Consider the following 14,922-nt stretch of genomic DNA (forward strand, 5'->3'; position numbering starts at 1 on the left):
CCTATCTTTTCCCTTTTTTATGGTTGCATAGTATTCCACTGTGTGACTGTCATAATTTATTTAACTAATCCTTTGCTATTGGACATTGACGTTGTTTGCAATGCTTTGCTCTACAAGATGGTGCTAGGTTGTATGTTCTCAGTACAAACCTTGAGTTGCAGACACAGTTTTGTTGAGTAAATTCCAAGGCATACCAAATTATCCTCCAAAAATGAACCCACCTATGTTATTTTAAGTGCATATGTAAGAGTGCCTATACCCTAGTCAATTTGGAGTGCATCAGTCTTAATATTTGCCAATCTGCTGGGTGGAAATTATATATTCTAATTTGCCTCTTTTTTCTTGCTAGTGAGGTTAAATATCTCTCCAGTTACTTGTCTTCCATTTGTGGAAGAAATATAAATTGTATATCCATTATCATTTGTCCGCTTTTCTATCAAGTTTTCTCTTATCGATTTACATGGGCTGTTTGTGCCATTTGGGGCAGCGCTATCCAGTAGAAATACAATGTGAGCCACATAGGCAATTTTGTTTTCTAATGGCCACATTAAAAAAGTAAGAAGAAACAGATGAAATTAATTTTAACAACACTTTATTTAACTCCAGATATTTGCAAATTATTTTAATATGTAATTAGTATAAAGACATGGTTAATGAGCTGTTTTACTTTATCTTTGAGGGGTGCCTGGGTGGCTCAGTTGGTTAAGTGTCCAGCTTCAGTTCAGGTCATGACCACACAGTTCGTGGGTTCAAGCCCATGTTGGGTGGCTCTGTGCTGACAGCTCAGAGCCTGAAGGCTGCTTCCGATTCTGTGTCTCCTTCTCTCTCTGCCCCTCCCCTGCTCACTCTCTGTCTCTCTCTCGCAAAATAAACACTAAAAAAATTTTTTTAACTAAATCTTTGAAATCCAGTAGTCAGCTTATAGGACACCTCAATTTGGACTGGTCACATTTTAGCGCTCAACAGACATATGTAACTAATGGCTGCATACAGCATAGAGTTAGGACAGTAACCCTTTTGCTCATTGCAAATGTTTTCCTCACGTCAGTGTTGCTTGTCTCTTAAGAGTGGCTATCATGTCTTTTTTTAATCATGCAAAATACTTTAATTTTTGAATAACTTTTTATTTTTATGATTTCTAGGTTTCATGTCCTATTTATTTACTTACTTATTTTTATTTTTTTAAGTAGGCTCCATGCCGAGTGTGGGGCTTGAACTCATGGCCCTGGGATCAAGAGTTGGATCCTGTACTGACTAAGTCAGCCAGGCACCCCCTGTGTCCTGTTTAGAAAGACCTTGCCATTCTAAGATTACATCACCATTTATGCATATTTTTTCAAATTTTACGTTTTTTGTTTTTTGGGTTTTTTTTTTTTTAATGTTTATTCATTTTGAGAGAGAGAGGCAGAGCGTGAGCCAGGTGGGGGGCGGGGCAGAGAGAGAGGGAGACAGAGAATCTGAAGCAGGCTTCAGGCTCCGAGCTGTCAGCACAGAGCCCAACACGGGCCTCGAACCCATGAACTGCGAGATCATGACCTGAGCTGAAGTCAGACGCTTAACTGAGCCACCCAGGCACCCCTCTGTGGTGGGTTTGTTTGTTGGTTTTGATCTTTGATGTGTCACAAAGGTCAGCAAATTATAAAGCACCAACTAATCTGGCCTGCTACCTATTTTGTAAGGACCCTGAATAAGAATGTTTTTAACTTTTTAAATGGTTAAAAGAACTCAAATAAATAATAATTTCTTGACATGAAAATTATATGACATCTTAAAAACAATGAAATTGATACTTCAGTATCCCCAAATACGGTTTTCTTGGCACATAGTCACACCCACTCTTTGATTAGCAGAGTCACTTGCCAGCGGATGGTTACTAAATGTTCTATCCCCACACGCGCTTTATCCCCTCCAACACCACACTGAATGGCAGCTTTGTAACATTTTTCTGACTAGCGGACCTAATTCCCACTATTAGTCTGTGTTTTCTTCCATATTCTCAAATGTGTATCATTTCAAATAGACTTTGAGAATTTTACCGCTCTTTGTTTCTGAATCCTTACCTCCCCTGATCCTAACAGCATTTTTATTAGGATTGCGTTGAATGTATAGACTGATTTAGGGAGTTTTAAACCTAATTTTAGTAAAATACTAAATATTTTCCAATCTTTGAAAGTATTTTTTTAATTTATTTTTGAGAGAGAGAGAGAGAGCATGAGCGGGGGTGGCAGAGAGAGAGAGAAAGAATCCCAAGCAGGCTCCATGCTGTCAGCACAGAGTCCAATGCGGGGCTAAGTCCCATGAACCAGGAGATCATTACCTGAGCCAAAATCAAGAATCGGGCGCTTAACCAACTGAGCCACTCACATGCCTCTGAAAATATTTGGATTCGTATATTAGAAATCTGTCATCTCTTTTTTTATAGCATCAGATAGTAGTTTTTGTTTTGTTTAAAGCCAATTAATTTTAAATTGGTTTTTGAAAGCTATCATTCCTTTTATCTCATCTAGCAAATGAGGTTGATAATACATTATTCTAGAAGTGTCTGTGTTCTCCAAAAGTAATACAGGCTTAGAACTCTGCCCTCTTTATTCCAAACTCTCTGAGATGGTGAAGGCAACTTTTTGTCAAAGAATCCTGGAAAGTTCTTTCAGGTTGCATGATCTGGCCTCTGCCCACCCTTCCAGCCTTCTGTCCCTCATCTCCTTATTCCGATAGCAAGCTCTGACCCTGCTAACCTGCCAGAGCTTTCCTACTCAGAGTTCAGGCACCAGCAGGAAGACTGGGTCCAGCGCGACACGTACAAGTGACTGCACGTTCGGTAGCAGTAAGCAGAGTGGATGTGCGTTTGCTCTGGCACAGAGCTAGAGGTGTGTCTAAAAATTCATAAACAGAAGAGCTTTTCTAATTGAAAGTCCTAAAAGGCATTATTAACTGTGCCAAACCTCTCCTCCACCTGTTGGCATTTTTACTCCTCTTGTTTCATAAACTCAAGCATCCCCACCTTTGAGCCAGCTGTTTTCTCAGGAACCTCCTTAAGTTGAACTGCTTGCCAGTCAGTGGTTTATTTGCTTCTCAGGTGTATATCCTTCTTGTACACCCCACCATATTTTCATTTTTACCCTTTGTTTCTCCGATGAGAGGTATTTGATGGTGTGTCTTTTATCTTTCCAATGTCTAAAAAATAGGGATACAACTAGTGATGCAGTCATTAAATGTTTACTGAATAAATGAATGGGCTGAGATGACTGATGGGCAGTTTGTTTGGTTTTCTCTCTGAAACACGTATCATGCCTAAGAAATGGGGACTTTGGGAAGCCAAGTATTGTATTAAGAGAGCTCCTCAGTTTCTCTGTCTACCTCAAGAAGGCCTTATTCAAACCCTCTAGTGTAGAGGAGTGAAAAGCTTCCAAGTAATCAAAATTTGGGGAAAGGTAAACTTAAAATTAACTAAGTCCAAGGGGCACCTGGGTGGCTCAGTCAGTGAAGCATCAGACTTCAGCTCAGGTCATTATCTCATGGTTCGTGGGTTCGAGCTCCACGTCGGGCTCGGTGCTGGCAGCTCAGAGCCTGGACAGCTGTTTTGGATTCTGTGTCTCTGTCTCTGCCCCTCTCCTGCTCACCCTGTATCTATCTCTCTCTCTCTCTCAAAAATAAACAAACATGAAAAAAAAAAATTAAGTCCAAGCAGGGCACATTTAAACTTGGAGTTCCAAAGTGAATTTACAAAAGTATAGACATTTAATCAAAAAGAACATTAAATAATGTTATATTTAATAAGATTAAACATTCTATATTTTTAGCCACCGCAAATTTATATTGCTCAAGTTTTTCTAACACATAATATTGGCTGATATAATATGGTAAGAGCTCCCATCTGTTCTCCCAGTCTGGGTAGATGAGCATATGGTAATTGTACTTTGCTTTTTAGAAAATTAAGCTTAACTTTAACTCAAACATTATTCCTAGACTCTACAGTGAGTGTTAATATACTGTCAATTACTCTGGTATCAAAAGCCCAGTACTTCTTATTGTAAATACGTTTAGTGGGTTGTTTGGATTTCAAGATTACCAGATCTGTTAAACAGAAATTATCTTGTAAATTCCTTTTGGTGTTCACAGTTTGTTGTTTGGCCATAGGTACATATGAGAGATCAAGAAATTGCTACTACAGCGAAAGACCTAGAAATGAGACATCTGGAACTGGAATCACAGAAAAGACTTTATGAGAAGGTATAAATCATCTGTTTTCACCGTAGGAGCAGCAGGGTTTATACTCTTTTTAGATTGTATTTATTCATGATTTTTTAATGTTTGTTTGTTGTTTTTTTTTTTAAGCAGAATATAATGTCACCCAGGATTGTTAAGATAGCCAGAATGTCTGTAGCCAGAATGTCTGAATGTACAGTTTGTTGTAATTCTTTAATTCACCTTTCTCTTAGCAACTTAGTCTAGGGTCTGAAGCACCAGATGTAAGCCCCAGATTTTGCCTCAGGATTTTCTATCGATGTACTAAGTTTCCCTCTATCTGTATAATAGTAACTACAGAATTATCCTGGTGCTTCACAAGGGTTTTACGAGGTAAATCAGACAAGAGCTGTACAGTACTTTAAATTTGAATCTTCTGGAATCAAATTGTCAAGTATCTACTTAGAGCATATAATTTAGTTTCCACGACACTGGAAAAAGGAATTTTGTTAATATAAATATTTATCATTTGGGAAAAGCATTTTGTTATTCATTTATTTAATGTTGAAACCATAAGTTTTCACTTCCCTCAGCCTCTTAAAGTGAGACTTTGAGTTTGAAATTAGTGATAACTGCAAATATGTAACAGGTAAATTGACTGTTATTCACATTAAATAAGATTTAAAACATATGGCATCCATTCATATCTGCAACACTTTTAATTACCACACTGAACTACTTCTAGAGCTGAGCCTGGGATTCACACTTTGGCTAAGTCTCCTATGATTTTGAATTCATTTGGACCAAACCTAAATTTACTTTTTACTGTCTTTCCTTTGGGGGAAGTGGGTGATGACACCACGGGGGCATGATTTCTGAATTAACAGAAAATTTGCAAGTAAAATACTAAGAATTTCCAAGTCTGTTTCTCTCATTCTCAAATATTAACATTTTGCTAAATTGGTATTATCCTTCTCTTTCTATCTGTATACTAATACACACGTAGATACATTTTGTTTTCTAAACTTTTTAAGAGAAAGTTGCAAACATGATGCCCTTTCACCCTTAAATACTTCAGCGTATTATTTCCTAAAACCAAGGAATCCTTAATACATGACCACAGAACACTTATCAAAATCGGGAAATGAGCATATCATTATCTGTTGTATAAGCCTTATTCAGATTTTATCAATCATCCTAAAAATGTCCTTTAGAGCAGGGGCACCTGGATTGCTCAGTCAGTTGAGTGTCCCGACTTCAGCTCAGGTCATGACCTCGTGGTTCATGAATTCAAGCCCCACGTCGGGTTCTGTGCAGACAGCTCAGAGCCCGGAGGCCGCTTCAGATTCTGTGTCTCCCTCTGTCTCTGCCCCTCCCCCACTCATGCTCTGTCACTCTCTCAAAAATAACCATTAAAAAAAAAATGTCCCTTAGAGCAAAAGAAAATCTAAGATAATCCATTTTTTCAGTTGTCCTGTCTCATTAGTCTCCTACGGCACCATTCCTGAGTTCTTCTTTACTTCTTTATATTTTATAGCAATGATGTTTTTGAAGCATTTGACCAGATATTTTATAGAATGTCCCTCAATTATTGTTTGTTGCTTCCTCATCCAAGGTTCAACTTACACACTTTTGGCGGGAATGCCTCAGAAATGATGCTGAGTTTCTTTCCCCACATCAACGTATCCTTACCATTTCTGCCCTCTTTTGAAGGAAGTATTTATTAAGCAAACTATTAATAGAGTTAGAAAATACTGAACCTACTCATCAAAACTATATCTTGAATTTTATCTGGTCCGTTAGATTCAGACATTCAGATTAGCTGTGTGTATTTCTAAACCAATTCTATCCTAGAAAACAGACAATATTGTGTTGCCCTCTGCTGGAAATGCATGCTCAATATTCCACATATATCTACTTTGAATAAAAAATTTTTTAACAGAAGAATAAAAGCACAAACAAATGAATACTGACCTCTGATCCAGATTCCGTCCCCTTCATCTCTTAGGACCTTGTTACATCAAATCCATTTTCTGCCTCTGCCGTGGTCTCTTTCTCATGCATATGTACCTTCTCCTTGGCATAGGCCCACCCTTGTCAACATTGCTGTGATGATGAAATGAGTTATATCTAGATGTCAGCGATAGGAGTCTCCAAGACTACCTCAGGTTCAGTGATTTGCTAGAGGGACTCACAGAACTTGGAAAAGTTGTTACACTCGTAATCACGGTTTATTACAGTGGAAGGATACAGATGAAACTCAGCAAAGGTAGGAGATGCCTGGCTGGCTCAGTTGATGGAGCATGCAACTCTTGATCTCAGGGTCATCATGAGTTTGAGCCCCACATTGGGTGTCGAGATTACTTTAAAAAAAAAAACAAAAACAAAAACAAACAAACAAAAAAAAACCTCAGCAAAAGTAAAAGGCACACAGTGTAGAGTCCGGGAGAGACCAGGCACACGCTTCCAGTCATCCTCTGCCAGTGGAGTCATACAGACAGCGCTTAATTTTGCCAGCAAAGATGTATGACAACACATGTAGAGTATTGCCAACAGGCAAGCTCACTCGAGTCTTGATATCCAGGGTTTTACTGGGAGTCAGTCACATAGGCATGGAGCTCATGTGGCTGAACCTGGATATTTACTCTGCAGAGCTCAGGCTGATCTAGTGTGGCCCAAGGCTCCTGCCATGCACCATTATTAGCATAAACTGTCTGGGGGAGCCCAAGGCCCCAGGTATACAGACACGCTCTTCAGGCACCATATTCCAGGGGTTTAGAGCTGGTCAAGGGTTAATCTTTGCTTCGGAGTGTGTAGAATTTGAATAGCTCAGGCTTCTGAGTCACCCTTTACTGCTCAGTGTCTGATATTGGCACATGCCGGGTAGATATTAGTTTCCCCTCATTCCCCCTGGCCTAAAATGCTCATTTTACAAAACGAATTGACAGCTTTCTTCCCCCACCCGCTTCTTTAAACCACCGCCCTGTCGTCTTTCCTCTTTGCTGTTGGTAGATTCCCGTTGTTTTCCTCCTAATCCCTAGTCTCTACACATACATTGTTTTGCTTCTTTATGGAGTATCTAAGATTCTATATTCTGCTTTTCATTTTTACTTACTAAAATCCTTTTTCTAAATGACTGCATATCTTCATATTGTCATTTGTCATAGTGATGAACCATAACTTTGAATAAGTTTTAAATAACTTTAAATAAGCTAAATAAAAAAATAACTTTTTTTTCTGTTGTTGGATGTTTAAGTGGTTTACAATTTTGGCAATAAACTTCTTCATACATATATCTTCTCTGCATATAATTGGAAAACATTTTTATTTTTATTTATTTATTTTTTTAATTTTTTTAACGTTTATTTTTGAGACAGAGAGATACAAAAGATGAATAGGGGAGGGTCAGAGTGAGAGGGAGACACAGAATCTGAAGCAGGCTCCAGGCTCTGAGCTGTCAGCACAGAGCCCGACGCAGGGCTCAAACTCACAGACTGTGAGATCATGACCTGAGCTTAACCAACTGAGCCACCTGGTGCCCCACATTTTTATTTTTAATTATGAAGGTAATTGTGTTGCCAGTGGATAATTAGAAAAGCAGGAATAAATTCCTGAATTAGGAAATAACTGCTAATATCATCAGTAAGGATAAGTGAGATTATTTGGTACATACAGTTGCTATTACGCGTCTTTTTAACTTAAATCTTCATGAATTCTGTTTGCCGTCCTTCCCACTACTTGTTAGCACTCCCTCCCCAGCCCCCTGACCCTGGCAGACACTTATTTACTTTCTGTCTCTCTAGATTTGCCTGTTGTGACATTTCATATAAGTGAAACCATACAATGTATAGTTTTTTGTGACTGGCTTCTTTCACACAAAAGTTTTCAAGGTTTGTTCACGTTGTGGTGTGAGTTAGTACTCCATTCCTTTTTATGGCTGAATAATATTCCGTTGTATGATAAATGTTTATCCATTTGTCAATTGGTGGATATTTGGGTTGTTTCTGCTTTGGGCTGTGATGAGTAGTGCTGCTCTGAAAATTCATGTACAGCTTTTTGTTCGAACATGTGTTTTCAGTTCCCTTAGATCTATACCCAGGAGTGTAGAGTTCTCCTTTCTCTACATTCTTGTGAACAGTTGTTACCATCCGTCCTTTTGATTCTAGCCTCACCAGTGGGTATGAAGTGGTGTCTTGCAGTTTTGATTTTCATTTTTCCAAGGACTGGTGATTCTGGGCATCTTTTCATGTGTATATTGGCCATTTTTATATCTTCTCTGGAGAACGTGTGGCTAATGTCTATTCAAAGTCCGCACAGCCATGCTTTTGGTTTTTAATATCTCCTGTCATTTTTTATTGAAAACTAGATATTTTAGGGGTGCCTGGGTGGCTCAGTCTGTTGAGCACCCAACTTCAGCTCAGGTCATGATCTCACAGCTTGTGGGTTCAAGCCCCGCGTTGGGCTCTGTGCTGACAGCTCAGAGCCTGGAGCCTGCTTCTGATTCTGTGTCTCCCTCTCTCTCTCTGCCCCTCCCCCGCTCATGCTCTGTCTCTCTCTCTCAAAAATAAACAAACATTAAAAAAAGAAGGAAAATTAGATATTTTAAATCATGTGATATGACAGTTCTGAAAATCAGATTCTCCTCCCTCCTCAGCATTTCTTGTTTCTTAGTGACTTCACTGAGTTGATTTGGTAAAGTTGAATTTACAGAGAACTCAATTAAAGTCTTCACTTGGTTTTAGCGACTGGACAAAGATTTCCTTAAGCTGCCTTGTACCAGTAAAGCCTCTAGGTCTTTGCCCAGAGGCTCTGTGTGCATCGTGTTGGAGCCTGCCTTCAACGCTTCGCTTCGCAGCTTACAACTCCAGAGTTCCCTTCCTGACGATGCAGAACCTCCATTCACCAGACTTAAGAGCCCTGCGCTTCCTCAGATCTGAGCATTCACATAGCCCTGCGCATGTGTACAGCCTTCCACGTGCACATGGACTTTTAGGTCTCCGGGAATCTATCAGCTTTTCAAAGTGCCCTGCAGACGTCTAATTCTTCAATGTTTTCTGTGAATACTTTTTGGTTAGCTTGTGGTTTGCACTGCGATAGGCTCTCTCCAGCAGCCAAGATAGTCACCAGGGTCCTCTCATGTATTTCAGCAAATGTCCCCAGGGAAAAGGCGGTTCAAGGTAGTGAGTTCTGAGTCATGACAAATAAAGACAGCTTTGGGAGTACGTTCTTCCAGAACCACCGTATCGGTCAATGGGGACCGTTACTGGACAGTGGGAGTTTGTAGGAGTCCCACCTCCATTCTGCCCGCTCCTTTGGCTGCCAGGTTGCTGGTCTTAAAGGCTAATGCAGAGCTTAAGGGTAGGGTGGGACTAGGGATGAGGCAAGTTAAAAATGCCCTAATGCTTTCTGTTCTTACCAAGATGGAGCCATTTTTATGAGTAAATGATCCTCAAATTGCTTCAAGCCTTTGGTTAATTTCCAGAGTTCTGAAAGAGTTGGTTTTGCAAGTGTTCTCAGTGCTTTTTTGGATGAGAGTATTTTCAGAGGTCCCTACTTTTATTTTCACTGATGTCACTGCTGTTTCCTTTCTACTTTGAAAATTAGGTGACCACAGTTCTTATTTGTGTGCTAGTATTCTGGCGGGGGGGGGGTAGTCATTTTGTGTTCTAGCATTATTATATAGATTTGTGTTTTCTCTTTTTTTTTTTTACAAATTTTTTTTAACAGAATCTTCTTAGAAATCAGGAAGCTGTTGCAAAAGAAATGAGAGAAGATGCAGATACCTATAGACGAAAAGTGGATCTTGAAGAACACATGTTCCATAAACTGATAGAAGCAGGTCAAACTCAGAACCAAAAAACTCAGAAGGTAAAAATATGGTAAACTTAGTGCACATAGAGAGGGGGAAGTTTCCATCTGTCATCCTTTTCTGTGTTTATTTTTCCCTGCCCTGCCTCCCCATCTGTCATCCTCTCAAAGGAGAAAATTCAAAATTGAACTCTGCAAAGGAGTTAATTCATTTCTTTGCTTCAGTTATCACAGCTCTTAGAATCTCACATTATTTTATTTATAGGCTACTTACTTCACTGCCAGACATCTACAAGTATCTTTTATATTTTGAGAATTTTAAGATCTAGAAGATACAAGGGAAATAATAACTTCATAAATACTAACCTACTGTGTTATGTCTCGGAAATTATCCCTGAGCAGATTAGTTGCAAAACATCAGGACTTTGCCTGGTATATAAGCCAGGGTTTCCAAAGTATATTCTGTAGAATATTAATAACTATTATTCAGTAAAATAGGTGGCAACTAAGTATTGGAAGTGCTGTTTAAAGTTAGGATTTTTCAGGGCACCTGGGTGGCTCGATCAGTTTAGCATCTGACTCTTGTTTTCTCAGGTCATGATCTCACGGTTCGTGGGAATAAGTCCCACATTGGGCTCCATCCGTGTTGACAGTGCTGAGCCTGCTTGGGATTCTCTCTCTCCCTCTTGGTTTCTCCCTTGCTCTTTCTCTCTCTCTCTTTCTCTCTCTCTCTCTCTCTCTCTCTCTGAATAAATAAACTTTAAAAAAAGAAGTTAGGATTTTTCATGCCAAATTTGAGGATATGGTACATTGTGAGGCTTTAAGAAAATTTTCCAAACTTATTTTGTACAATTTCTGTGGAGTACCCTTTCAGAAATGCTGGCTCAAGTGAATTGAAATAGAATTTGAGAACTTCAAGAAAGAACTTTCTGTATTGTCCAGTCAACAAAATGCTGAGTAGGTCTGTGGCCAGGCCTGGCCCTGGTCCAAAAGCCAGCAACAATGTAAGACTTCCCTGTCTTCTGTTCAACAACCATCCCTTAGCTGATCCCATCAGCATAGCCCACCGTTGATTTTTCCGTATAGGCTTTTGTTCAGTCTGTAAGAATGGGCTCTTCTGACTCCTTTTCACGGGTTGAAATATGGAAATTGTTTAGTCCTACCCATCCCTGAGCCTAGAAATTCTCAGTCTTGGCTATGTATTAGAATCACCTTTGTAAAAGTTCCAACATCTAGCCACCCCAGAAGCTGATGTAATTGGTTTGTGCTGGGTCCTGGACGCCAGTTTGTTTTAAATACCATTAGGTTGGGGCGCCTGGGTTGGGTGGCTCAGTCGGTGAAGTGACCGACTTCAGCGGAGGTCATGATCTCACAGTTCGTGGGTTCGAGCCCCACATTGGGCTCTGTACTGAACGCTTGCTCGGAGCCTGGAGCCTGCTTCAGATTCTGTGTCTCCTTGTTTCTCTGCCCCTCCCCTGCTTGTACTCTGTCTCACTCGGTCTCTCAAAAATAAATAAATGTAAAAAAAAAATAAAAAGTGAAAGTAAACACCGTTAGGTTACAAACAGCTACCCTAGAAACTTGGTTACATTGAACAGATATACCATATTTTATATATAGTCTGACCTTGTTTCTGAAATTTACAAATATTTCTTAGTTAATTGAAGAAAATTTGGCAGAAGCTGAACAAGCATGTCTAAATGCCGACTGGCGAATTCAAGCTTTACATAAACAAAGATGTGATGATCTACAGCGGAACGCATGTTACCAGGAAGTGGCCAAACTCCTTCGGGAAAACAGAAGGAAAGAAACAGAAGTATTGAATGCAATGGTGGGGGAGGGAGCTAAAAAGGTAAGAATGGGGTTACAGATTTTTTTGTTATTCATCGTATAAATTTTGAAATATAATCAAACAACAGACGCATCAAACCAGATAATTCCTCTTGGAAAAGCAAATCTAATTTTAATAGGTATATACAGAGAAGAAATCTAATACGATACCTAAAAATGACTAGGCATCTTTCTCAATGACATTAGTGCCTCTCAAGTTCTCAGCTTCCTGGATTGGGTTTGTTCTGGCTGATTGGATAATATTACTACTTAATTTTACCTAATTTTTGATTCTTACAATGTAGACAGCTTTAAACGGTTAGGAATTATATGTAGCTACTACTAACAAAACCTGAAATAATAGTGACAATGAGCAAGATGTAAGTGTTTTTCTTTTTCATGTGAAAGAAGTCCGGGGGTAGGAAACCCAGGGCTGGTTTCCTGGCTCCAAGGTCATTAGGGAAAGTGCCTCCTTCAGTCTTTCTGCGCTATTTCTTGGTGCATGGCTTTCGTTCTTGAGGACAGCTTACCACCCAAGATGACTGCTGTTTTCCAGCCATCACATATACATTCCAGACAGCAGGAAGAAGGTAGGGCAGAAGTAGAAAAGGGCCCACTCCCGGCTGAGACAACTCTGTAACTCCTTTCTAGAAGTCCCACATCACATTCTAGCCACGTTTGTCTGCAGAGGATGTTGGGAAATGTATTTTTAGCAGGGAGCATTATCATCCGAAATAAAATTAGAATTCTACTCCTCAAGAAGAGTCAGAGAATGGATTTCAAGGAGGCAACGAAGAGCATGTCACACAGACGAATCCTTTGGTGGATCCCCCCAGTAGCTCTGCCACCCGTGCTCTGTCGATATTATCGCAGACAGAGCGGACTTCCCCGAGGACACTGCGGAGCTAGGGAGAGGTCAGGAACCAGAGAGCTGGCTGTAGCTCACTCCTCTTCATGCTGCTCTGTCGTGATGTCTATTCTGAAAGCTTTTCGTAATGTATTTCCTTCAAGTGACCGTTCCTATTCATTTTCCTCCTACCCCGTGTAACGTGGCCCTGTGTGAGAACACTTTCAGTCAAGGACAGGGAGGGGCGGGAATGATGCCCACTGAGGCTGTTCTCAGGAACGTTACGGTGGAAGCCCACGTCTTCGAGGATTGCTGACCTTAGCGCTGGACTGCACACTGTTAGGTGCTGCTGTAGTTTGGGTGAAACAGTGTGTTTGAGGGTAGACTCGGGATCACCGTAAGGGCTCTCCTCCTTTGTATCTGGTGTCCTGGCTTCTAAAGCTAGCCTGATTACTGAGAGGCCTCGGGAAATCACTAAAACTCGGCCTCCTTATCAGTAATGGGAAAGGCCTGGATTTCTCGGCCCCTAATGATTCCTTAAAATTGTGTCATTTCACACATATTTAATGCGTTAGCATTTCTATAACAAAAATTATACTATATGTTAACTAACTGGGTTTAAATTTAAAAAACTATATGTTTGCATATAAAAGCTACAGCATAACTGCTAGGAATTTATCCAAGGGATACAGGAGTACTGATGCATAGGGGCACTTGTACCCCAATGTTTATAGCAGCACTCTCAACAATAGCCAAATTATGGAAAGAGCCTAAATGTCCATCAACTGATGAATGGATAAAGAAATTGTGGTTTATATACACAATGGAATACTACGTGGCAATGAGAAAAAATGAAATATGGCCTTTTGTAGCAACATGGATGGAACTGGAGAGTGTTATGCTAAGTGAAATAAGCCATACAGAGAAAGACAGATACCATATGGTTTCACTCTTATGTGGATCCTGAGAAACGTAACAGAAATCCTTGGGGGAGGGGAAGGAAAAAAAAAAAAAAAAAGAGGTTAGAGTGGGAGAGAGCCAAAGCATAAGAGACTGTTAAAAACTGAGAACAAACTGAGGGTTGATGGGGGGTGGGAGGGAGGGCAGGGTGGGTGATGGGTATTGAGGAGGGCACCTTTTGGGATGAGCACTGGGTGTTGTATGGAAACCAATTTGACAGTAAATTTCATATATTAAAAAAAAATAAAAAAATAAAAAAAAAATAAAAGCTACAGCATAGAACATTGATGAACTTTAGGAGTTGTAGAATATCTTAAATGTGTTATTTTTAGTTACCCTTGAGCTAATCTTAAGATAATTGTTTTCTCACTGTAGGAAGAAGAAAGGTAGGGGTTAATAGAAATTCCTTGACTTCCACGGCAGAGCTGGGCAAAGAATTCATTCTCTGAACTTTGCAGATCTTACTATTAAGCGATAGCATGCAAATTAAATAAGAAAATTATCATGAATTCTAAAAACTACATCCTGCAAGGTTTGACATGTGAAATGTGTTGAAATGACTTGTTATTGCAAAGACAGTGGGCGCCTGTGTGTGTGCTCTGTGGCCCTTGGAGGTACTGAGTGGTACATCACACGTGCCTGCGCCTTCAAGTTTCCTCAGCAGCCTTGGGCCGAGACTGGCACCCAAATTACCCCAAAACCAAACAGATCCCACGCACCATGGGAATCCCAAAGGAAGTGGAGTAGGGGAGACGGAAGGGAGTTATTCCACTGTAGGAACTGACATTACCCCGATTTTTAGGTGATTTTTGTTTTTCATTTATTTGCGTATAGTGGGAAGAAGCTAAAGAAAAAGACTTTCATCTGAAGTCAGAAAAGAAAGCTTCGGCTCTCTCAGATGCATCTCGAAAGTGGTTTCTGGAGAAAGAGCTAGATGATGCTTTAGAACATGCTGAACATCCGTATAATACAGGTGCGTGTCCATGAGTGCCTTTCTCTTCATGATAGTACACATTCATCCATCACAGGTAGGCTGTTTGCTGTCGTGAGCAAATCCCTGAGCTGTATTTTGGCACTTCATTCAAATGATTGCTCAACTAAAAGGTGATCACTAGTCATCATTTTTGGGGTTGCTGGGGCTTATTAAAACAAACAAAACAAGCAAACAAACAAAAAAACCCAGCTCCAGTCAAGAAAAATCTCTCAACCGTCCTGTAGAATTCTGTTTTATTCCATGGTTTCATGGTCCTTGGTTTCCCCTTCATCTATCAGGATATGATTTGTTCCCAAAG

At 40.0% G+C, this 14,922-nt stretch overlaps 1 protein-coding gene across 4 annotated transcripts in view; it reads left to right on the forward strand.

Moving 5' to 3' along the window:
* TBC1D31 (TBC1 domain family member 31) overlaps window positions 1–14,922 on the forward strand; it is an 80,667-nt gene that overhangs the window by 56,976 nt on the left and 8,769 nt on the right. For all 4 annotated transcript variants that reach the window (XM_042973688.1, XM_042973690.1, XM_007076819.3 and 1 more), the window contains 4 exons: window positions 4,138–4,230; window positions 9,913–10,053; window positions 11,651–11,845; window positions 14,465–14,603. In XM_042973688.1, coding sequence (XP_042829622.1) covers window positions 4,138–4,230; window positions 9,913–10,053; window positions 11,651–11,845; window positions 14,465–14,603 — 568 coding nt within the window. The remainder of the gene's footprint in view (window positions 1–4,137; window positions 4,231–9,912; window positions 10,054–11,650; window positions 11,846–14,464; window positions 14,604–14,922) is intronic.

The sequence above is a fragment of the Panthera tigris genome, chromosome F2 (genome assembly GCF_018350195.1).
Source record: "Panthera tigris isolate Pti1 chromosome F2, P.tigris_Pti1_mat1.1, whole genome shotgun sequence".
NCBI lineage: Eukaryota > Metazoa > Chordata > Mammalia > Carnivora > Felidae > Panthera > Panthera tigris.